The sequence below is a fragment of the Anolis carolinensis genome, chromosome 2 (genome assembly GCF_035594765.1).
Source record: "Anolis carolinensis isolate JA03-04 chromosome 2, rAnoCar3.1.pri, whole genome shotgun sequence".
Taxonomy (NCBI): Eukaryota; Metazoa; Chordata; class Lepidosauria; order Squamata; family Dactyloidae; genus Anolis; species Anolis carolinensis.
The window spans coordinates 185,622,241-185,648,050 of NC_085842.1; the positions used below are offsets into that span (position 1 = coordinate 185,622,241).

At 38.3% G+C, this 25,810-nt stretch overlaps 1 protein-coding gene across 5 annotated transcripts in view; it reads right to left on the bottom strand.

Annotated features, from left to right (window-relative positions):
- Positions 1-25,810, bottom strand: part of sidt1 (SID1 transmembrane family member 1) — a 111,371-nt gene that overhangs the window by 13,519 nt on the left and 72,042 nt on the right. For 3 of the 5 annotated variants that reach the window (XM_062971313.1, XM_062971312.1, XM_062971314.1), the window contains 6 exons: positions 24,236-24,250; positions 19,649-19,720; positions 18,366-18,442; positions 12,801-12,847; positions 9,485-9,590; positions 185-295 (listed from right to left, as the gene is read on the bottom strand). In XM_062971313.1, coding sequence (XP_062827383.1) covers positions 185-295; positions 9,485-9,590; positions 12,801-12,847; positions 18,366-18,442; positions 19,649-19,720; positions 24,236-24,250 — 428 coding nt within the window. The remainder of the gene's footprint in view (positions 1-184; positions 296-9,484; positions 9,591-12,800; positions 12,848-18,365; positions 18,443-19,648; positions 19,721-24,235; positions 24,251-25,810) is intronic. The other 2 variants (XM_008120473.3, XM_008120474.3) reach the window with 2 other exon arrangements.

The following is a 25,810-nucleotide window of genomic DNA, read 5'->3' on the forward strand; positions in this document are numbered from 1 at the left end:
TTTGACCCTAGAATTGTTTATGATATGTAAGTGATCTAGAGACCCACAGAATAATCATTTGGGATTCATCCCAAGAGAAAGGTGGGATAAAAGCTATACACACACAGAGGCATATATGAAATGTGTTCAGCATCAATAGAAGAAGAAAGGAAGGGGGAAAATGGGTAGGAGGCAAGAAACTTACCTCCCAGCTGCTCAGGTTTTGGAAGAAGAAGTAAAGGGCTGCAGCCCAAACCACAGCAGTAGCCACAATGCAGAACAGAGGAAGGGGCAGGAGCCTTTCTGAGCTGCGGAGCTGGAAAGATAAAAATATATTAAAATAATTCCCTTTCAGAAATGAGACTTCCGGGTGAGCGCTCATGGCGACGGATGCGGTTCTCTAGAGCTCTGGGGAACCACTCGATGCCGCGCTGGTTAGGATCGTCGACCCGACCCCTCGTCATGGATTGAAACGAGAGGGGGTTGCCAAGCCAGTGGAACGCCCGATGACCCCAAAGTTCCTCCGCTCCTCAAGAGCGGGGGTTCGAGTGGGTCCGGGATTTCTGGCCAGCAAAGCGCTGACCGTGAAGCAGATACAGATCGGCACAAGCCGCTCGCCGCGCTCATTTCAATAATATTATGCAGACCGCAAGATTATAAAAACATCCGGACTAGCGGGGGGGGGGGGGGGGGGTCCGGATAGATTGTAAGTAAAAATTTTATTGGATCACTAACTTCCATAAAAGACCTCATGGTAAACAATAGCGATAAGAAATAGCGGAAGCCGGGTAAGCGGCTACCCAGCGACTGATTCGTTTATTTGGCAATACCTGGGATAGGATCACCCAGGATTACTGGAAATTGGAATATAAAACGTCTTAAAATTAAAGTCGATAAGAAGTTCAGTAGCACAGTAAAGTCTGGACTAGAATGGTAAGCTTGAGATAAACCCTCCTCATTTGTTTACCTCTTAGGCTTTATTTTACAATTAATGCTGCATTTAACTAAATAAGCAAAAGTAAAGTAATTGTCCGCCATAAAATCTTTGGTGATTCAACATCATAGCAAGCTCGGGCAAGGAATAACAATTAACATCACCAAGTGCCGACCTTGGAACAGCGGTGTTGTGTCTATGAAGATTAACCCACGCCCGCCAGTGCGAGAGCTGGAGAGGAGTCTCCACCTCGAGCCGGATGCGAGAATAGCTCCTGGTAACAGGAAGCGGTGGGGAGTAACAATCAGGTAGCACACACCATAGAGCGGCATTCCGGACAGAATTTTACAGAGCTCGGCAACCCTCCCAGAGAGACATTGAAATATTGGAGTGACGGACAATAAACAGATTGGCGAGTTATACATTAAGAAGCTCTAAACAAAATAGTCCTTCGAACTATAATTAAACCACTGCAGTAATACAGAGTCGACTCAACATTTGAGCCATATACTGTTACCAGTCGGGTTGAGAGGATTAAAAGACAAGGCAACAGACACAGCTGCCTAGCGTTTACTCCTTTAATCTCACCCCCCCCCCCCCCCGGTCCTGCTACTGATACAGTTAATTCTGAAAACAATTAATACACCACCTTAAACAGTAGGCAAAATGGTGACATTTCGAGGAAAGTTTGATAAAGAATTAAAAGACATCAAGAAGGAACTCTTTACCAGAGGAACCTAATTGGAGAGAACTTTTACGGGAAATCCAAAGCATCTCAACCAAACAAGACTTACTTCAAAAGGAAATACATGAAATCGCTATGAAACAAGATATGCAACATAAGCAAATACAAGAAGACATGGCAGAGGAAATAAATATGATTAAAACGGAGGTATTAAAAATGCTCAGGAAATTTTGGGGCTAAAACTGCAAAATGATAAAGTGGAGAAATCCCAGCTGAAAATGCAGAGAAAAATAGACACACTGGAGGCAAAAAGCAGTAAAGCAGAGAAGGTGCAAGAGAAGCTAGAACAAAATGTAACAGAATATCAATTAAGATTTAGGAACATACAAGAAGAACCAAAAGAGAATATTAAAAAAATTACTGCTCAAATAATTGCAAAAATCTTAAACTGTACTGAACAGGACGCTAACCATCAAATAGATACAGCTCATAGAATCCACACTAATTATGCAAAGAAAAATAAAGTGGCGAGAGGCATAATTGTTCATTTCGTCAAAAGAAGTACAAAAGAAGAAGTCTTTAGAGGTTCAAGACACAATCCAATGGTATATAAAGAGAGGAAAATCATGATATACAAAGAGTTCCCTCAGTCCACCTTAAACAATAGGAGGAAATATTTCTTCCTAACGGACGAACTAAAACGCCTGCAAATCAAATTTAGATGGGAAAAACAACAGGGACTAATGTTGACCTACAAAGAGGAGAAAGTCTGGATAAAAAGTGAGGAAAAGGCAGATGAATTTTACAGAAAATTAAAAAAAGGATTTATCCCAGAAATCAAAGTTACAACCACCAAGTTTGGAAAAGAATCCAAAACAAGCAAAGAAAAGAAGACAGGATTCACCAAAGGAGATCCAGACTACCCTGTTTACCGAGGATAACCCAGAGGAAACTTCGGAAGTGAGTGCTACAGCCATTGATGAATAGTTTTTCAAATTTAATAAAGATCTTTACAAACAATATAAACGGTTTAAATTCGCAAATTAAAAAAAAAGGTTGTTCAATAATTTATTGAAAAATAATTATGACATCATAGTGTTGCAAGAAACGCACATTGCCAATAAAGATGTTAATTACCTAACAAATGTCAGATTAGGGAAAGCCTTCCATTCTCTAGATGAAAAGAAAAAAAGGGGAGTCACTTTATATATAGCAGAAAAATTAAAACCAGTTGAGGAATTTAGAGACCAAGAAGGCAGAGTTATTGCAGTCAAAATAATAGTGGGTAGTGAATCCATTTTAATATGTAATATCTACATGCCGAACAGCCCAAAACGTAAATTTGTTAAATATTTAAGAAATAATATTAGTCAAGCAGAAACTGACCACCTATTAGTAATGGGAGATTTTAATGATATTATAGATTGTAAGTTGGATAAATCATCACCAAACAAGAATAGGAAAAAAATGAAAATAAATCCCTTCCAAAAAATTTGTTTTAGTTCATGGATGAATTTGATCTATGCGATATTTGGAGAATGAAAAATCCCAGCCAAAAAGACTTCACATATTACTCAAACAGACATAAATTATGGACCAGAATAGACATGGTATGGGCATCAAAAAACCCTAGCACCCAAAATATGAGAGATAAGAATACATGCAAGAGATCTATCGGACCACTGTCCAATAACCATGTCAATTAATAAGAAAAAACCTATTTTAAGTTGGAGACTAGATAATAATTTGATCAAGCAGGAGAGTGATATAGAAAGGCTTAAACAGATGACTAGAGAATATTTTCAGCTAAACGATAATGAGAATATCGCCCCACAAACCGTCTGGGATGCTTACAAGGCGGTTGCAAGAGGTTTTTTCATACAACAAAAATTAAGAAAAAATAGAATCAAAAATCAAAAATTACAAAAACTACAAGGGGAAATCGATAAATTAGAGCAAAAATTAAAAGTAAATCCAAGGGAGGGGAACATATCAAAGAAAATAAAAATCCTACAAAAAGAAACGACAAATTTACAGCTAGAGACACTGGCAAACCAATTAAAATGGGCACGACATTTGTTCGAAAATGCTAATAAACCGGGGAAATGGTTAGCCAGAATAATTAGAAAAAAAAAAAATATACAACAAATTATAAAAATTAGAACAAAGGAAAAGGACGTATTCACGGATGAAGAAATTAAGACGGAATTTGAGAAATTTTATAAGAATCTATATGAAAAAGATGAAATTAACCTAGAGGAAATAACAAATTATATATGTAATCAAAAACTACAAAAAATAACGGATGATCAAAGATTAAAGCTAAATAAAGAAATTATTGTGGAAGAAATTAAAAATGCCATTTAAAGATTAAAGTCAGGCAAAGCCCCAGGCCCAGATGGCTTCACAGCCGGCTTCTATAAAATTGAACAAGATGAAATAATTCAATTCTTAAAAAAAATAATGAACAAAGCCCTTAGTGAGGGACGAATTCCTGATTCCTGGAAGCAAGCAGAAATAATTCTGATACATAAAGATGGAACAGACCCGAGTAATGTAAGGAACTATCGTCCTATTTCATTACTAAATAATGATTATAAAATCTATACTAAAATACTCGCGGAGAGATTTACAAATTTTTTTAAAGACTGGATATCAGAAGATCAGGCAGGTTTTCTACCTAACCGCAGTACAAAGGATAATATAAGAATTATTCTCGATGCAATAGAATACTTTGACCAAAACCACCAAAAAGAAGTCGGATTCTTAGCACTAGATGCTGAGAAGGCATTCGACAATGTTAATTGGGAGTTTTTTAAAATACTACTTAAAGAATTGGATATTGGAAATCTATTTCAAAACGGAATAAACACAATTTACTCTAAACAATATGCAAGAATTAAAGTAAACGGCTTATATACTGATAAATTCGAAATACAAAAAGGAACAAGACAGGGATGCCCACTCTCTCCTCTAATTTTTATATTTACACTAGAAATCTTAATGAGATTGTAAAGATGTCATGATCATTGTGTTTTATTCATGATTGCTATGTTTAGGTTGACTGTTTAAGGTTATATATTTCAGCTATTCTTATACAGAAGCTGGGAGCCTCTAAGGCATGGCCAGGAAAAGGGGCGTGGCTTCACCTTGCTGGTGGAAGCCTTAGAATTCAAAATTTAGCAGTTGGAATTGGGCAGTTGGAGTTTGTCGGTTGAGCAGAGCAGTTGGTTCTGTTCAGTGAGAAAGGAGGGTGATCGAAAAAAAGGGATTGTGGGAGGAAGTTGAGCAGCTAGAGAGTTTTAGCGGAGAAGGGCTAAAATTAAAGTTGCTGAGCCTTTAGTAGGAATAACTAAAGAGCTGAGGCTATATCCCTAAGTCAAGGAGGACTAGGGTTAACCAGTTAAACTCCCCAATCCAAGTTTGATCGGGTACAGATCAACTAAGTTCAAGAAGGACAGTATTCCTAACTGAAAGAAACAAGTAATATAAAGCTGATACCATACTAAGCTCAGTGAAACTATTGAGAAATCTTGCAACACTTACTGTACAGAAGTAACATCGTTCACCTCAAGTTATAACATTCTTGCAACCATCAAGCTTTGTGCTATAAATAAACAAGTTACTGTTTCTTCAAATGTTGCTTATTATTTGAGCAAAGCATCTTTCAAAGGTGGTGGCAGCGATAACATTGAAAAGTGGAATACGTAGAGGTAGAAGGTGAATCCTCCGCATTTTGGTGGCAGTGGTGGGATCCAAAAAGATTCCATCCCTGTCATCACATCAAGTCTTCACAAGATCAATAAAAAAGGCAGAAAATTTAAAGGGCATCAAACTCGATAAACAAGAGGTCAAAGTGCGTGCTTTTGCAGACAATGTAATATGTATTCTAGAAAATCCAAAAGAGAACATCAAAGATTGGCTAAAAAAGATTGAAGAATATGGAGCATTGGCGGGTTTCAAAATTAATAGAAAAAAACCGATAATACTTATAAAGAATATGACTAAAAAAAACCAAGATGAGCTAAAGGATATTTCGGGGCTGGAAACTGTTAAAAAAATTAAATATTTAGGAATCTGGATTACAAGCAGAAACAATCAATTACTGGAATTAAATTATGGGGCAAAATGGCACGAGATTAAAAAAGACCTAGAGGGCTGGAAGCATTTAAATCTGTCACTTCTGGGCAGAATAGCGATAATTAAAATGAATGTTTTGCCTAAACTATTGTATTTGTTTCGTAACATCCCCATCATTAGAGGCAAAAAATTATTTACTGATTGGAATCGCGAAATAAACAAATTTATTTGGCAAAACAAAAAGCCCAGAGTCAAATTCACAACAATGACTACCCCAAAAGAAAGAGGTGGTTTTGATTTACCAAATTTACAACTATATCATGAAGCATGTGCCTTAGAGTGGATAATAGATTGGGTAAAATTGGAAAAAACTAAATTATTAACCACAGAAGGATATAATTTGCGATGGGGTTGGCATGGTTATCTATGGCAGGATAAAGTTAAAATTGACAAACAATTTGGAAACCATTTCATTAGATCGGCCCTAATTGCAATCTGGCAAAAATATAAAAGATACCTATATGAAAAAACTCCCCTCTGGTTCTCTCCCCTTGAGGCAATCCAATGCAGACTATTGGGATGGCAAAAATGGCCGACATATAAGGACATTATTAAAAAAAGGCATAATTGCGGGAGATCTACCTCTCTTAAAGGACTGAGAGGAAATTCGAAAAGACTATAAGAACATCACATGGCTCCAATTTTATCAATTAAAAGAGTGCTATAAAAAAGATAAAGCAATTGGCTTCAATACAAGTACCAATTTCTGGGATAATCTACTTAAAAGGGAGAAAAAAAATATAACAATATTATATAACAAAATATTAGAATGGAATACGGAAATGGATATAATTAAAGACTCAATGATTAAAAGAGTGCTATAAAAAAGATAAAGCAATTGGCTTCAATACAAGTACCAATTTCTGGGATAATCTACTTAAAAGGGAGAAAAAAAATATAACAATATTATATAACAAAATATTAGAATGGAATACGGAAATGGATATAATTAAAGACTCAATGATTAATTGGTCTAGAAATGTGGGCAGACCGATAACAATAGATGAATGGAACACTATTTGGAATAAAAAGACTAAACTGTGCTACTCAATAGAATTAAAGGAAAATTGGCTAAAAACTGTACATAGATGGTACTTGACACCAAAAAAATTAGGACTCATGTATAAAGATAGAGACAATATTTGTTGGCACTGTAAAAAACAGGTGGGATCATATTTCCACATGTGGTGGAACTGTAAGGTAATTAAAAAATTTTGGCTGATAGTTCATAGAGAATATAAAAAAAAATTTAAAGTAAAATTTGATTGTAAACCAGAATACTTCTTATTAGGACTATATAATTTAAAAAAAGAAAAAGAAATAAATTCGGAAAGAGAAAAAGATAATAAAGAGAAAATATTTATTTATGCCATCACTGCAGCTAGAATAGTACTAGCCAGAAACTGGAAAGATGGGGAAAATCTCACCAAGGAAGCATGGTTGGAGAAATTAATGGACATCAAAAACATGGACAGATTGACTTTTTTGCTAAAAAGAACTACTGGAAGACCAATGAGAGAAACGAACTGGTCACCTCTAGACAACTACCTGCAAGAAACGATGACTTGACGAAAGAAATGAAATGGAAGTTAGAAGATCGGAAGTCTACCCCCCCCCCCCCCCCGTTAGGGCCCTTTCCCCTTGGTCTTGCCCCATTCTATTCCATCTTTCTTTTCCTTCTTTCTTCTTTCCCACCCTCATTCCTCCTCCTTTTATCTCCCTTTTTATGTTTCCCCCTATTTTCTGTTCCAGTTAGTGTCCCATACCCTTCCTTCCCACACAGTCTACCCCTTAGATTACCTCTTCTTTTTGTTCCTCTTTTTTTCTGTAACACTGCAAAACTCAATAAAAAATATATTTTAAAAAAATCCCCTTTCAGAAATGACATTTGAGTAGGCACTGCACATGAACCAGGACTATACTTGGAGCCCTCTGCATGCCTTTGATCCCCTTAGACATGGACTGAAAAGCCAGGGGCTGCTACTTTCCACACAGGTCAGGCAGTAGTTTGAACCTGAAGTGAGAGGAATATGCTTCAAACAGAAGGACAGAAATAGGGGTGGGGGATGGCGATGAAGACTGACATTCACTATCACTATCAAGGATGTGCGACCTTGTGCTAGTCATCCACACTGATTCATATTCACAATCCTGGCACTATTACGATGATCAGGTGTGTAGCCGGGGGGGGGGGGGGGGCTTCAGGGACTTCAGCCCCCCACCCCACCCCAAATTCTCAGGGTGCACGGCACAATGGTGCAAGGCAACATATTCAACTACTGAACAACTTGAATCATCAGGGAGTTATTTCTAATGTTTAGGTGGAATTACTTCCTTACAATTTGAATCCACTGTTTTGTGTTCAAGTCTCTAAAGCAGTGTGTAATGGAATGGCCTACCTTGCAAGATTGGTGTGTAAAGACAGTTCTAGGCCTTGGTAGAAAAGGCAGAGTCAGGCAAGGGGAGGTCAGATCAGGCAGCTCCATATATGGTAGTGGAGTCTGATTGGTTGATAGAGGGAGTTGTCTAGCAACAGGAGGTAGGTGGCGCCAGAGATACAGAGTTATTCAGACAGAGAGTTAGATTCAGTCAGGGAGTGGAGTGTGTGAAGGAAGGAGGGAAAAGTTTGGGAGCTGGTAAAGAATCTTTGTGAGAAGAAAAGTTTAATTAGCCTTCGGGGAGAAGTGTTAGATATTGAAGAGAGCCTCTAGGGGATAGAGTGCTTATGCTTAGTGCCTCTGGAAGGGAGGACTGTGAAGTTTTAAAAAGCCTATTTTGTTCTCTCGTGAGGGAACATAGTTCTGAAGAACACAAGTTAAAGAAACATTCTCAAAGAAAACCCTGTTATTCTTCTGAAACCAATATGCAACCTTTTTGTTTTTGCTCTAAATAAATTACACAATTCTTTTTTTACTTCACCTCAAGTTTCCAGTGTGCCATTCTATATATCAATATAAGGAAGTGGCCTGTCTGCTTATTAACCATCACTCTATGTGTTGGAGTTTCTCTCAATTTTTAGGACTCTGTACTGGCTCCAGTGAGCAGTGGCACATATAATATAATTGGTGGCAGCAACAGCTTCTCCTGCTAGACAGTGGTTCTTAACTTGTGGGTCCCCAGATGTTTTGGCCTTCAACTCCCAGAGATTCTAACAACTGGTAAACTGGCTGGGATTTCTGGGAGTTGTAGGTCAAAACACCTGGGAACCCACAGATTGAAAACCACTGTTCTAGAGGAAGCTTGCCCCCTCCTCAATGTGACACCTTTTTGAATATTGAAACATAACTATCGTGTCTCCTCGGCCTTCTACAGAAGACCCCACAGCTATACCAGAGAGGCTTCTTAGGAAAAGGCGAATGTTCCACTGGCAATGACATTTTTGCTTGCTCCCAAAGGTAAAGATATTCACTGTGAATGCTTTTATTAAAATAATGTAATGCTGTATGAGATGTATGGACTCTCCCTTCATAAAATCATAGAATAATAGAGTTAGAAGAGATCATATAGTCCAACCCCCTGCTATGCAGGAAAAGCATAATCAAGGTACTCCTTAACATAACAGCAAAACAACTGAAAAGTATTCAGCAGTTCTCTCTTGTCGAAGGTCTCACAGCACCCTGGAGTTCCAATGCAGGAGGTCAGCCATGGGAAAGGAATCCTTGGTACCCATCTTGGAGAAGGAATTGTAACAAAATCCTTTTTTTTAACCCACAACTGTAGAGAAGTGAGTTGCAGGTATTACTTACCTTCATGATAACATAAAAGGCAAGATACAACAGAAGATTACAGATAAAGATGCCAAGCAAGTAGGAGGCAAAGTCCTTTGGTCGATACACCAGTCCAAAAATGGCACTGAAAAAGGGGAAAGACCAAATATATTTTGCAATCCAAGATATACAAAGACACACAATCATAATCTGCTCATCTGGATTAATTTCTGTAGAAAAAAACCCCTATTAAACATTGTACTTGGTAGAGAACAAAAGCAAACTTCTAATTATGGACATTGCGAAACATATTGGAGACCCATCTGATTGAAAGACACCCGAGACGGGTTAAAAAGTCTCAAGTTTCGTTCCCATTCTTTGTGATTTTGTACTGGGTTAAAATCAACTTGTAGAGCTGGTATAAAAATCTCTGATCATATTGGTAGCTGACAGAAAATATGTTGGGATAAACAAAATATGTGGCTCTTCAAAATAAAACTGGAAAGAACAACTTGTGGAAGACACTTCTATGCACAAAGATGGAAGAATTCAATATTACGTATTACAGAGGAATACTTCTTGGAATGTATTGATTCAGTAGAAATCAATGAACTATCTGGCCTAAAAAAATAACAATGAGTGACAATACCAAAAAAACCTGAAAACCTGTTATGGACATTTTGCAAAAAAAAAGTGACCTGATTTTGAAAATTAGTAAGATTATGTTAGATGATATAGTTTTAGGGAGAGGGCTATGATTATATCATGTGTATGTATAAAAAGAAGTTGGAAACCATTTTTCTTTCTCTTTGTTTACGCTTTGTGTTCTATACTGTAGTTTGTTTTTTCTTTCTTCTTTCAATATTTGTAAGTTTCACTGTATTTCAACAACTCTTATTAAAAATTATACCAAGGAAAGGGAGACTTTGTAAAAGGATCGAGCCTAAACAAGCTGAAGGCACCCGATCCCCTCTGATTTTGATAGCGAAGCAGAGTAAGCACTTTGATGGGGGACAACCAAGGGATATCAAGAGTGCCACAAATCAAGTTCGCACATATGCACAATCTGCATAACTGCAGCTCCTGAGGTCTTGAGGAAAAACAGGCGTAAATGGAAATTTTGAATGGACACAGTCTTCCTCTGTTGCCAAAGGACTGATATGAAGGCGCTTGAGACTCCTCAACGTTGTTCAGGTTGGCCCTGAACATGAAGTGTAAGTCCCAAGGGTAGGAACCTCAGAATTGGTGCTGAGAGGTAACTTTTCAAGGGCTTTTAGTGCCAAGACTCTCTGTCACGTCCATCCGATAGAGAGCTTGCTGGTGGAATGAAAGGGAGGAAACACTGTCCTACTCCAGGAAGAGGTGGAGCCAAACAGTTGAGCTGAGTGAGCAACATAACAGGTGCAAACAACATTGATTGACAGATATAAAAAACCAATCCAACTACATTTACAGGGTAAGGGCAAAATCAGGAATGACACCATTCAAATCTTGCAACTTACAGATCCACATATAGATGGCGCCACTCGCGCCGTCACACTCTGCATTTCAAAAAGTAAAAGTTCTTGTTCTTTAATGATTACCTGTGTGGCATATCTTTTCTCCAGTTTGTGGACTGGTCAAAAGGTATGCATGATTTTCATTGTCTCATATACATTAGGATGAATTTCAGTTTCATGAAGTTGGAGAGGTCAATACGAAATTCATTTGTACATTTTCAGGGGAACAAGGGAGAGAGAAGGAAATGTGAAAGTAAGGTTCAACACCTGAGAAAAAGAGGAGAAGATTCCAACTACTGTAGTTTGGTTTCCTGGTAGGAGAATGGGGGTTTATCCTCCTCCTGAATCAAAGTGATAAAAGGAAGGTGGCAGGATGGTTAGTAAGGCAGATTCTAATGTAAAGTGCTTCAGAATCAGAGGTCATGATTCTCTTGTTTCCTGACCAGGATGATACTAAAGACTGGCTCAGATGTCATAAATATTTGAAATTCTACCTATTCTTTGGCAAAAACCTTTGAGGAAACATGGCAAAACAATAAGGGAGCAAAGGTCTAGAAGACGGGAGGGGAGAGGAAGTAGGTGCAGAGGAAGAAACGACAGAGTGTTGGGAAACGGCCTCCAGAAGATTGCTCCATATTTTCAAATACACCTTTCTTGGGTGATTCATTAGCTCCCTCTTGAAGAGAAATTGAGGACTGTTGTTATAAAGAAAAGCCTTGGAAAAGGCCCTAAGCAGATGGATCCTAAGTCACTAAAATTAGGACTTAATGAAGAAATAGTAAGGAGGCCATCTTCCATGTGCATCTAAGAGGGACTTTGAGCTTAAGAGCGAAATAACCAGCATATAGCAATGACAACAAAAGAAGTGATTGACATTTAATGAGGGAACCTAAAGCAACAGAAGATGGAGTCTTCTTTTGAGGATTTTGTTTGTCCCTTTTTCTTCCATCCAGAGTTCTTTATAAACATAAATAAATATGTAGAAAAGGAAAAGGGGCAAACAAAAGGTGGCTGGCATGAAGAATAGCTGCCATCTTTCAACAGCAGAATAACACAGGAAAATAATCTTTGGCTGAATATATTTATACATATGGTCCTATTTTGAGAAGAGAACTGTTTGTAAAAAACTAGAATTCCTTGCTCCTCCTACACAATCAGCAGTTCCGCCCATTCCATGAGGATAGTTCTTGCTGCATTTGGCTTTTCCCATCATTTAGTCTTGTGGGACTGATATGGTCAATGCCAGTTTTTTCTCAGGCTTACAAACATTTCCATGCATCAGATAATGTTCACTTACACAAAACCTGTAGGACAGGCCCTTGTGGGTACTGCAGCCTATCAATAACATGTCATACCAAAGGATAACCTAAGCCAGTGGTTCTCAGCCTGGGGTCCCCAGACGTTTTTGGCCTACAACTCCCAGAAATCCCAGCCAGTTTATCAGCTGTTAGGATTTTGGGAGTTGAAGGCCAAAAACTTCTGGAGACCCCTTGATGAGAACCACTAGCCTAGGCTTATGATGATAATTCTGTGCATTTAAGCATGGAAGTGTGTCAATTATGAAGAAAAAGGATCAGTGGACCACAGAACAGGTGTATGTTTTTCACTCTGGACTGATATTCAAAGTGTCCCTATCTACTTTTTCATGGGTGGGAGAAGAAAGAACTACTAGAAGAAAAAAAATCATTATCTTCTTTCTAATGTTTCTGCTTGAACGCTTGAAAATATCTGGTGCACCAAGAGGAGGCACCTCTTCAAAAAGAGAGTTTCACACACTAACCCATTAGTCTGTGCCACATACTAGAATTCTGACTTCAAACTCAACCATACCAAATATGAATGTATTTGCTACTTACAAGGACCAGTTCACCAGGTTCCCAACAACAAGCAGTACCATTCTGTCCTACAGAGAAGTAACAAGCAGAAGCATGTGTTAAAAATTGCAGTCACTGTAATCACATCCATTTCAACTGTAGCACATGTATCTAAAACATGATCCAACTAGATTAAACATTTAAGTCTAATCTGAATATTAACCCTCAGTCGGAACATAAGTACATGCTTAACTCTGGGACATAAAAATACATAGATGCAAATAAGATTTCCCCAGGATCTTTACGTCCCTTTCTGAAGGTTCTCAAGGCCAAGGTGTTCCCCACTGCTTTGTATGGAGCTGAAATATGGGGGGATCAAGATCTGGCATTGGTAGAAAGATTCCAACTTCGCCACTTGAAAATTGGCTTAGGTGTGGAGAAATCATCCCTGTCAGCTGCAGTGAGGGCAGAGATGGGAGTACCCCCAATTTCCACAGTAATCCTGAAGAGGCAGATCAATTGGTGGTACAAAATAAAACAAATGCAACCACATAGACTCCCAGCCATATGCCTTTTAGAACAAGATAACCACAAAAAGTGGTCATCATGGCTAAGCAGACTCGGTCACACGGTCAGTAAGATAGGTTTTGCCCCACACAAGCTAATAAATTTCGGGGCTAAAGTGTGCTCAATTGTATACCAAAGAGCCCTCGACATTGCTGCACAAAATGATCTTATGATCATAGCGCAAGCTAGAGCCACTCCATACCTGGCCAAATTTAAATGCAACGTGGGCATGGAAACCTACCTCTTCTTGACTCTTCCATTATATATTAGAAAACTTTTTGCCTGGGCTAGATTTGAACAGTTCGACATTAAGTCCAAGCTAGGTAGACATCAGAATATCCCCTATACGAAGAGAACCTGTGGGTGTCATGAAGTAGATACAGAAGTGGAAGACTCAGAACATTTTTTCTTAAAATGCCCCTACTACACCAGGATTCGATCTCTCCACTTAGACCCTCTGCTGGAGAATCATACTCACTTAGAGAATAAGGAGAAATTGCATATCCTTCTACAGGGTTCAGATAAAAACTCTATTTTAAAACTGGCCCTTTTTACACAAAAAGCGCTGGCCATTCGTGAGAAGATGGAAGCTGAGAGCCGATACATTATTGCCATTAACAAAATCCAAACTTAAAATTTACTATGGACAAGACACTTGTTTTATTTACCTCTGTTCTCGTTCAAACCTTACCTTAGGAAATTACTAATTTTAACCTTTTTACTCTGTATTTGTCTAGCAGCGGGTTATTAGGCCGCAGGTCGGGATGTTTTGTATCTTTACATGGTTTTATTGTATGTATGTGTAAGTGTGTGCGTATTGTATGGTTTACATGTTTTGATATGGTCAAAAGTGACTAATCAATAAAGAATTGTATAAAAATAAGATTTTGAAATGTACAGTTGGCTCGCCAAATCCAGAGATTCTGCATTCATCAAGTCAACCATCTATGGCTTGAAAATATTCAAAATAAATGTAAAAACAAACTTTACTTTCACTATTCTATATATTTTGTATAAAGTTGTACTTAAGTGCCATGGATCCACTATATATATATGTATGTATATGTATATGTGTGTGTATGTGTGCAAGCATTTGGTCCTTCAGTTATCTAAGACTACAACTCCTACAACCTTTTACCATTTACCAGGCTAGCTGGGGTTACTGGGAGCTGTAATGTTTAACTTAAACAAATCACAGTTAACAGAATTTGAATTTCATAGAAAATTGGTTTATTAAACCAAATGTGCAAGCTTCTAATCACCTTTTTGCAGCTGTGCAAATGAAGAACTGTCTGGTTAAATGTGGACTAGGAGCCCCAGAACAAGAGGACCACCAATAATGTAGCAGCAATGTTTGTTTAATTCTGTCTTCTGTACCTTTATAAAATGGGGATTGGGTATTTTAATATGGAAAAGACTCTGTAGTTGAGGGGAGCTGCACTGGCTTCTGGTTTCTTGCTATTTCTGAACTATAACACTTGGTAGTTGGGGATTAAGCTGGGGTTATTCAGTTGTCCTTATCCATGGGCTACTTTTGAGGAAAAAATCATGTTCCTTTATACCACAGATGTTGCTCTTGCACTAGCTTAACATAAATAATGCCTTTTAATAGTTGCAGTGCATTTTAGTGCTGGTTCAAATCTCATACTATTCATCATTATAGAGCACTATCTTACTTTTCCTTGAGGAAAATCAGGGAAGATATCTTTTTAATTCCAGGGCCCTTCCACATAGCCATATAATCCAGAATATCAAGGCAGAAAATCCCACAGTATCTGCATTGAACTGGGTTATCTGCATTCACACTGTTATATATCCCAGTTCAAAGCAGGTAATGTGGGATTTTTTTCAGCTGTGTGGAAGGGGCCCCAATCTTCCAATTGAATTTAGGTCCATAGATCTTGTAAGCTATCAACTACATATATTTTGAGTCTATTACAGCATGTGGAAAAGCTAGATTTTTCTGCTGGAGCTCAGGTTTGTAAAGGAGCTTAGCAAGAGAGGTTTTGCTCCTGTTGCTGGAGGAAGACATTTTGCATGGACATCTAAAGGACTATTTGAATCTCTCTTAAAAGACCACATCTGGAATACTGTGTCCAATTTTGGGCACCGCAGTTGAAGGGAGATGTTGACAAGCTGGAAAACGTCCAGGAGGGCGACTAAAATGATTAAGGGTCTGGAGAACAAGCCCTATGAGGAGTGGCTTATTTTTTTTTAAATTCAAGAAACTGAGAGAAAAAAGTCGGCATCATACACTTTCACAAATTACCTACATAATCAGATTCATTTGATGAAATAGACTTAAATTTATGAAAGCTTATGCTATCAACTTCTTTTTTTCCGTCTCAAAACTGCTAAAAGATCCAATCATATACAACTAGATCCAGGGAAGTCATGCTCCCCTCTATTCTGCCTTGGTCAGACCACACCTGGAATACTGTATCCAATTCTTGGCACCACAATTGAAGGGAGATGTTGAGAAGCTGGAAAATGTCCAGAGGAGGGCAACTAAAATGATCAAGGTTCTGGAGAACAAGCCCTATGAGGAGCGGCTTAAAGTGCTGGGCATGTTTAGCCTACAGAAGAGAAGGCTGAGACATTATAGTCATGTATAAATATGTGAGGGGAAATCATAGGGAAGAGGGAGCAAGCTTGTTTTCTGCTGCCCTGGAGACTAGGATGCAGAACAATGGCTTTAAACTACAGGAAAGGAGATTCCACCTAAACATCAGGAAGAACTTCCTGACTGTGAGAGCTGTTTGGCAGTGGAACTCTCTCCCCTGGACTGTGGTGGAGGCACCTTCTTTGGAGGCTTTTAAACAGAGGCTGGATGGCCATCTGTCGGGGGTGCTTTGAATGCGATTTCCTGCTTCTTGGCGGGGGGTTGGACTAGATGGCCCATGAGGTCTCTTCCAACTCTACTATGATTAGATGACATTGCGTGAGTCAGTGCAACTGCTCACATGAATGTATATATGTTGCTCTGTATTTTGAAGAGTAAAGTTCCTGTTATTTACTGTTCATCTGCGTGGCATATCTTTTCTCTGGCAAGACAGTGTGCGGACTGGTCAAGGGTGAACTATGCTTGATTTTCATTTTGTCACAGATTCCACTGACTCTACCATGGCTCATTTGACCAAGGACTTGTTGGAATTCAACCACATTCTGCACAAGGCTGTAGTCCTCATCAAGGACTTAGGCAAATGGCAGGGAAACATCCTGCCCCCATTGGCCTCTCTGCCTGCCTGTCTGCCTTTCTCTCTTCCTATCACCTTGTCTGATAGACTTGCTATTAGGGTCATGCCTCTTTCTATCTGTGCACAAGACTCAGAGTTCTCAATTTTCTTCTTCTCCCGAAAGCATGGAGAGCCAAGATGTCTGCTGTGAGTTAGTTAGATAGCCACCGTTTTACTTTCCTATCTAGTTATGTAGTTTTGAATCAAGTCTTACCCCTGTATTGCTTAAGATCAATCTCTATACTGTTGTCGTTAACAGTTTCTAATCTGCTGAACTGCTGTTTTTGCTGCTTGATCTTTTTTGAATGCTTTTTTTCCTTTTAGAAATTACCCTTCAGCAGGAGTTATACTTCATTGGTACCACAGTCCTTAACCATGATGGATGAGGCAGTCACTTGAAGACAGCTACCCAGAAGAATGGTGACTCGTTAAAGATGTGTACCTGACTGGTAATCTGACATTTCAGCTTAGATGATAGGTAGCCATCAACAAATGGACTGCTACAAGGTCTAATAGACTGGAGGAAAGGGACCAGTAAAACCTGTTCTGATTTGTAACAGAAGACCAATAAATAGTCACTACTGAAAGGGAAAGATTTACTGATAAGGGAGCTTGATTAAGTCTAGGACAGAATAGGTCCACTGCTGCAGTTATGGCTGTTCCTATAAGTGCCATACCTAACAACTCTGGTGATAATTAGCCATTAGATAAATGCCTGTTAAAGAGACTGCCTTTGGAAACTTTAGTGGACCCAAAATGTGCCTTATGTGCTCATCACACTAGAGCATGAATCCACTTTAAATCCGGTTTCGCCTCCTGCAGAATTCTGGGGTTTATAGTTTGGTAAGGCCCAGGGCCTGTCTGGATGAGCTGTTTAAAGCCCCCCCTCCCCTAAAGTGGATTTAAAGTGGACCCAAACTCTAATGTGATGAGGTGCTAGGTTCCTGGCTCAGACTAGTAGATACAATAAAAATATACTGTAACTACCCTGTTGGCTAACAATCTTCAAGGCATAGTTCAAAGTGCTGGTTACATCAAACAAAGCCCTATATGTCTATCTGAAAGACCTTCTTTCCTGATATAGAATCATAGAGTTGGAAGATATCACACAAGCCATGAAAAAGCACAATAAAAAACATACTCAATAGATGGCCTGCCTGAGTTTCAAGAACCTTGCAGGAGAGTTTTCTCTCAGTCGCATCACTATCAGGCATGTTTAGAATTCAGGAGATATACTAATGGGTACTCCCAGATTTGGAATAGCCTTCAAGATGATGCTAGATTGACTTCATCTCTGCTATCAGAGATGTTCATGTTATTCAGGATTGTTTGTTAGGAAAAAAATGAACTGGAATTCACTGACATATTTTTACCATTATTACATTTTAACTACCCTTTTAAATGTTTAAAATAAATGTTTTTCACATGATTGCCTTTATCTTTTGTACTATCCACAGTTTTAACTGTTTTAAGTCAAACAGCAAGCCATCTTAGGTCCCATACTTAAAGAAAAAGAACAGAAAAAGTAGACTCTGCCAGTTTTGCTCAGAGATCTGCCTCAACTTCTTCCAAACAGCTTACCCAAAACAGAGAGTACAGATTGATAATCTGCTTTTTTTATTCTTAAAATTGTAATGTATTCTAAACTAAAAACTTTCAAGCCTCATTGGTTGCATGGATTTAAATAGTAGCCTAAGAAAACCCACATAACTATTATTTTCTGGTGACCCATTTATACATGCTCAAATAGAAAACAAAACAAGTGTCCAGGGAGGGCTTCTGCAGGCCAATGGGAAGGGCTTACCATGTACATTGGCCGGCTGCACTGCTGGATGCAATCTGTGTACAACACCATCATGGCACGTCGGAAAATCCCAGTGTCTGCCAAAGACAATAGCACAGAAGAGTAAGAGACCACTTGGAACTAAGCTGTTAATCGCAACAACAGAATGAAGGAACTATGTATCTCCATTCTGTAAGAAACAAGGAAGAAATAATTGACATTTTAGAATACTACGAAGCTAATAGTCAAAAAGAAATGGCTTTAATGGCGGCAGACGCAGAAAAGGCCTTCGAAAACATCAATTGGGACTTTTTCAAAATTTTAATGAAAGAAATAGATATCGGCTATCAATTTTTAAATGCAATCGATGTTATATACAAAGAACAAACAGTAAAAATACTAATTAATGGTTTAGAATCGAAGAAAATAAAAATACAAAAAGGCACCCGGCAAGGATGTCCTTTGTTCCCACTTATCTTTATATTCGCTATAGAAATACTTCTTAATGCTATAAGAGAAGACTCCAATCTCAAGGGGACTAAAATCAGAAATTTACATTACGAAACAAGAGCATTTGCGGATGATTTGATTTGTATAATTGAAAACCCTATAGAAGATATTCAAAAATGGATTGAGAAAATAAACGAATTTGGTAAAGTTGCGGGGTTTAAGCTAAACAAGAAATTGTCCTAACTAAAAACATCAATAAGAAAGAACAAGAAAAACTGAAGGAAATCTCTGGCTTACAACTTACAAATAAAATTAACTATTTAGGAATTAAAATTACAGCCAAAAATTCACAGCTTCTAAAGAACAACTACGAGGAAAAATGGGCCGAAATAAAGAAAAATCTGGAAAATTGGAAAAACTTAAATTTATCACTCTTGGGAAGGATCTCTGTGATCAAAATGAATATTCTCCCTAAAATGTTATATCTATTCCAAAATTTACCAATAATTAGAAATCAGATATTGCTTCAAAAATAGAAAAAAGATTTAACAAAGTTTGTGTGGCAAGGAAAAAGATCTAGAATAAAATATACAAATTTAATTGATGAAACAAAAAGAGGAGGATTGGGAATGCCGGATTTGAAATCGTATTATGAAGCTTGTGCTCTCCTATACGTTAAGGACTGGACCACTTTAAAAAGAGACTGGATAATAAATCTCGAAGGCCACGACTTACGTATAGGCTGGCATGCATACCTTTGGTATGATAAAATGAAATCAGAAAAAAACTTTGGCAATCATTTTATAAGATCTGTGGTAATAAAAGTGGGGAATAAATATAAATCAAGAATATACCCGAAAACCCCATTATGGATTTCGCCTCTTGAAGCAAGTCAAAGGAGACTATCAGGTATGGAGAAATGGCCCCTATATAAAGACATATTAGTACAGGTGGAAGGACAAACAGAAATGAAATCTCAAGAGGAAATAAAAGCAAAGTTCACAAATACTTCGTGGTTCCAACACAGACAGTTAAGGGAGTTCTTCAATAAAGATAAGAAACAAGGTTTTATGAATAAAGAAACATTATGGGACAGAATAATGACTTCAGAAAAAAAACTGATAACAAAACTTTTTAGACATATCCTGGAATGGGCAACTGAGGAAGAAACAGTCAAGGAATGTATGATAAAATGGGCAGCCAATATCGGGAGAACAATTCGAATGGAACTGGGAAATTATGTGGAATCAGAAAATGAAACAAATGTATTCACATGACTTGAAGGAAAACGATCAAAATGTTCCACAGATGGTATATAACGCCACAGAAATTAGGTTATTATTATAAGGACATGAATACCTCTTATTGGAAATATAAGCCGCACAAAGGAACCTTTTTCCACATGTGGTGGTTTTGAGATAAGGCGAAAAAATATTGGAAAATTATCCATGAAACTATCCAAAAAAATTTAAAAAATCAATTGTCAACTTAAACCAGAACTTTTCCTTTTAGGAATTACTGAATTGAATTTAAAAGAAAATGAGGAACTATTGTTTAATTATATGACAACGGCAGCAAGGATTACATATGTGAAATATTGGAGACAGGAGGAAATACCGGATGTAGACCAATGGTTAATCAAGTTAATGGAAATTAAAAAATATGGACAGACTAACATATATAATAACTAAACACCAAGGAGTGCCGAAGAGAAGCACAGACTGGAAACCACTATTAGACTATATGCAGCAAGGAAAGATCACAACACTAATTTAGAGATAAGGACTGAGGTTCCATTTTCATAGTATTGATTTACAATATTTGAGAATATGAAAAGACAATTTGATAATTTTGACAGGATACAAAGTAATCGAAAAAAATGATCCTGGGACTTTACCATAGAGAAGCAGACTTACAAATGGAAGAAAACTAATTCGGGGGGGGGGGGGAGATTCCTCCCCAGACGTAACCTGGTATAGATATGGATGGAAGTCAAGGCAGACAATTTTTTTCTATTTTTTTCTAATTTTTATTTTTATTTTTAACTAGCTTGGGGACCGGGTTATGAGAAGAGGGCATTGAGTTGTTTTGGGATGTGAGGAAATATCACTTAAATTTGGTCCAGATCTGTCATAGGCTGGGTCCAGTGCTGTCTGGATAAGTGTGAACTATAGCTTCCAGATTCCCAGGACAATCACCCCCAAAGCAGGCCTGTATGCACAATTGGTCATGTTGGGTCTGTGTGCCAAATGTGGTGTCTGTTCAGATCCACTTAAAATAGGCTGTTGAGATGGCAGACGCAGCGCCTGAGTGAACTTGTGTCAAATAACCATGAGCCGCTAAAATAAAATAATCGGTGAAGAGGTCACCCTGTTCTTTTATTCTAACCACCGATTTTAGTAGCAGCATGTGCAGATGTTAGCCCAGGTCTCCCACAGAGCCGGCCAACTAAGAGCTGGTAAACTGGCTGAGATTTCTGGGAGTTGTAGGCCAAAAACAACTGGGGACCCTAGGTTGAGAACCACTGCGCTTATAGATTCCCCGTACGGCTATTTCAAAATCTATTTTTGTCATCTTTTCTAAATACCCAAAGGTAAGTCTCCAGTTTTCTAATGAACTCTTCATTGTTTCCTCCCCGTATGCCACTGGAGAGCTTGGCCATTGAGTATACTAAAGATCGGAGAAGAACTAATTTTCTTCTCCAATCTTTAGTGAGTAGTTCTTTTTTCCCGCTTTTCAAGATTTTGCTATTGTAATTCTTGCTGCCACAAAGCTATACTGGCAAATTTCTACACCTTCTTTATCGATTATCTCATGAAACAAACCTAACAGGCACATTTCTCGGTTTTTCTTAACCTTTTTAGGAATCATTTTATTAGCTTATTTAGTCACCAAGCATGGAAGAAAGTACCTTTCTTCAGTTTGCATCTCCAACATTCCTCCAGTTGTGTTTTATCAATTTTGGCTATTACTTCAGGAGTTATATAACTTCTATAGAACATTTTATACAAATTTTCGCTAAAAGAACTAGCTATTAAAAATTTAAATCCTTTTTTCCATAAGTATTTCCGATTTTCCAAATCTATATTTTTCCCTAAGTCTCTGGCCCAGGAAATAACTACGGTTTTTATCTGAACTTTTTGTAATCTGAACAAATCTGAACTTTTTGTAATCATCAAAAATTAGAGTAGCACCGTTTAAATCAATTTTTATGTTGATTTTAAATATGTCTTTATTTTTTTTCCCATCACGTCAACTTTTTAAAATATGATGAATGGTACATTACAGTGGACTACTGTAATGTACCATTACAGTACATTTCACATCATATTCGTGTAATACAAGCCAGCAAGTATTTTTCAACAGATATAATTTTAGGTTATTCTTACAGAGTTTTTTGCACTGAATTAAAATCTGTGGGGTTTTTTTTGTCTCTATCACATGTAGTCTTTGCGATGGGGCTAATTGAATATGCATTTACGCACTGAATAGACTCTAATTGATATCAGTGCGTAAATGATTAATTATTCAATTTGTCTCCATTCAAAAACTACATCTGATAGAGACAAAATAAACACAAATCTGAATTCAGCACAAAAAAACTCTATAAGAATGATCTAAAATTATAAAAAGGTAAAGGTAAAGGTTTTCCCCTGACATTAAATCTAGTCGTGTCTGACTCTGAGGGTTGGTTCTCATCTTCATTTCTAAGCAGAAGAGCCGGCTGAGATAGGAACACCATTGTTTCCTGATAGTTCAATGTACATAAGGGATGTTTCATGCATGGAATTATTTAAAATATTGATTATAAAATTGCCTTCAGGTTGTATATATATGAAATATAAGCAAATTCCATGTTTAGACTCTCTATTTAGACTTGGATTTCATCTCCAAGCTCTCATATAGTAAAAGTTTTCCCCTGACATTTAGTGTAGTCAAGTCCAACTCTGGGGGTTGGTGCCCATCTCCATTTCTAAGCCAAAGAAGAGCCGGCGTTGTCTGTAGACACCTCCAAGGTCACATGGACAGCATGATTGCATGGAGAGCCGTTACCTTCCCACAGGATGGTACCTACTGATATACTCACATTTGCATGTTTTCGAACTGCTAGGTTGGCAGAAGCTGGGGCTAATAGTGAGAGCTTACCTAGCTCCCCGGATTCGAACCGCCGACTTTTCGGTCAGCAAGTCATACTCTAGAATGTATTTATATAACCTGGAGATCAATCCTTTGTTTTCTTTCTCCAAAATATTGTCCAACTCAGATTTCATTTTGGAGAACCCAGTTTTAATGTCTTTCCTAAATATATCCTGTAGTTGATAATACTGAAGCCAGTCATTTATCCTTAACTCTTTTCTCCCTTTTAATTTCCACTGTCCCTTTTCTTCAATTAGATGCTCACTATAAAGTTCTCAATTCTTCATTATATGTTGGTTTTAACACTACTTCCAGAGGACACAGGCATAAAGGAATTTTTGCTTCATTCCTTTCTTGTATCTTTTCCACATCACTAAAAGGTCTTATGGGATGCCTATTAAAATATTTGTTAACCTTATCTTTTCCATACCATAAATGGGCATGAGAACCAAATCTTAGATTATACCACTCTAAGCTAAGTTAAGCTCTATTTTCTAATTTTATTCAGTTCTTTAACCAGGTAAAGCAGTGGTTCTCAACCTGGGGTTCCCAGATGTTTTTGGCCTTCAACTCCCAGAAATCATAACAGCTGGTAAACTGGCTGGGATTTCTGGGAGTTGCAGGTCAAAAACATCTGGGGACTCCACGTTGAGAACCTCTGAGCTAAAGCCTGCTAGTAAGGATATTAAATATTTGCAAGTACACACATGTCCATCCACCAGTATGCCTGAAGGAAGCTCAGGCGCTAGTTGGATGTTTAGCACCAGCTACAACAGCAGAGATAGGGAACTGTGACAGATAACAAGCCAAGTGTATGCGCCTGTGAACCTTTGTGTGCTATGACATGAATAAAATAAAATAAACAATACAGGGGAGCCCTGCATGCTATTTAAAAGATGAATTGCCACTCCGAGTGGCTTTCAGGCATGGTATTTCATCAAGTATATATAAAGGAGATGGAGAAGAATTTGTTGGATGAAGGGAGATATTGGTCAGTTTGGAGAAGCTCAGAGCAGCAAAAACAATGTTGGTGTTTCCACCCTTTCCTAAATCTCGCTTTACTACATTTGGCCACAGCATATCTGATTTGACTGTGACTTAAAAAAAAAAATTGAAACACCTTTGTGGACAAACTGCCATCTAGATATCTCAGACTCTCATCACTTTCATAGCAGCTATTGTCCAATAAATATGGAAAGCAGCAGATTGGGAAAGGCAGTCTAGAACGTGTGTCCTGTCCTGGCTGCTTACAGTCCAAATGTGCAAAATCTAAATGGGAAAGGGAAACACAAAGGGATAGTTACCTGGATCAGAGACATCTGAGGCAAAGAGAAGCAAGAAAGGAAGGATAAAAAAGCATGTGAGGAATTCATTGGTGTACACAGTGAAGGATCACAACAAACATGCTGCAGTGTGGGAAAGAGTCCACAAAATATAGACATACATACAAGCATACTCATTCACACTCAGTACTTACTAGATCTGCATCCCAGAGCAGAGTGCCACTTGAGGAAAGGGAAAGCTGCTTTGGCAATGATCAGCCACAAAGCACAGCCCTGGGATTCAGTTGAAAGGCAAAGCCAGGACCTGGTTCTTAAGAGAGCTGAGACTGCATCTACACTGCCAAATAATGCAGTGCAGAGTCGCATAGCCTGTGAGCGTCCACACAATGCATGTGATTTAACCGCCTAATGCAGCTGTATCCTGGAGTGAAAAACACAGGGGAATGTCCAAAACATGCTCTTCCCCCATTTGGGGGCAGTGGGAACAGCCATCCCAGATACGCATAAGGGATCCAGGATCATGTCCTCACAACCTCTGCATGCTCCCTGGGCTGGGATGGCAGTTTCTTCCTGCCCCATTCCCAGTCGTGCTGAAACTGGTTTCTGTACTGCTGGGCTGTTCAGCTGGTGTGCCACCACCAAGGTGGTTCAGGAAAGTCTTGTACAGCTGTAATGTGGCTCAGAATCAGCATTTTTCATTATAGAAGGGCCAGGAGATACAATTCTCTTTTCATATAAAACAGTAATACAGAAACAAGTTCCATTCCCACATTGGACTTGTCTACACTGATGAAAAATATATATGTTTGGCTGAATTGACTCTGCAGTGGCCATCTTAACACAACACATATCATACACATCATAGTGAGATCATCACAACAGGCCACATTTCCCTCCGTCATTGTTAGGCCCTTCTACACTGCCCTATATTCTGGGATCTGATCCCAGATTATCTTCTTATCCCAGAATAGCTGGCAGTGGAGACTCAGGCCCCTTCTACACAGCTGTATAAAATCCAGATTATCTGTTTTGAACTGGATTATATGCCAATGTAGACTCAGATAATCCAGTTCAAAGCAGATAATTATCGGTCTTGATAATCTGGATTACATGGCAGTGTAGATGGGCTCTCAGTTCAAAGCAGATAACCTGGGATCAGATCCTGGGAGATAAGGACAGTTTAGAAGGGGCCATAGAGAGCAGTCTGCATTTCCACTCATTTGCATCATTTTCAGCCACATGCCCATGGTTACTCCACCCCCTCATCCATCATGCATGCAAAAGCAGGGATGCACTAATACTGATATACTTTTAAAAAATCAACCCAGAAGAGAACCACTCCCTGGTGGGAATGTTCACCTCCAACTAACCAGTTCAACCTACAACTAACTTCTCTCCCAGACCTCAAAGCAAAGCGATGTTATCTCAAGGGCTGGCCATGCACTCAAAATCTGGATTTTCTGTAAAACAGTAGAACTACTCTGTAAGCAAATCATCAAGAACATCATGTGTCAAGATTGTAGCACCTATTAGGTGAATACATTTTTTCTATAGTGTAGATAAGCCCACTGTCTGTCTGCAATCTTAAAGTCAAAT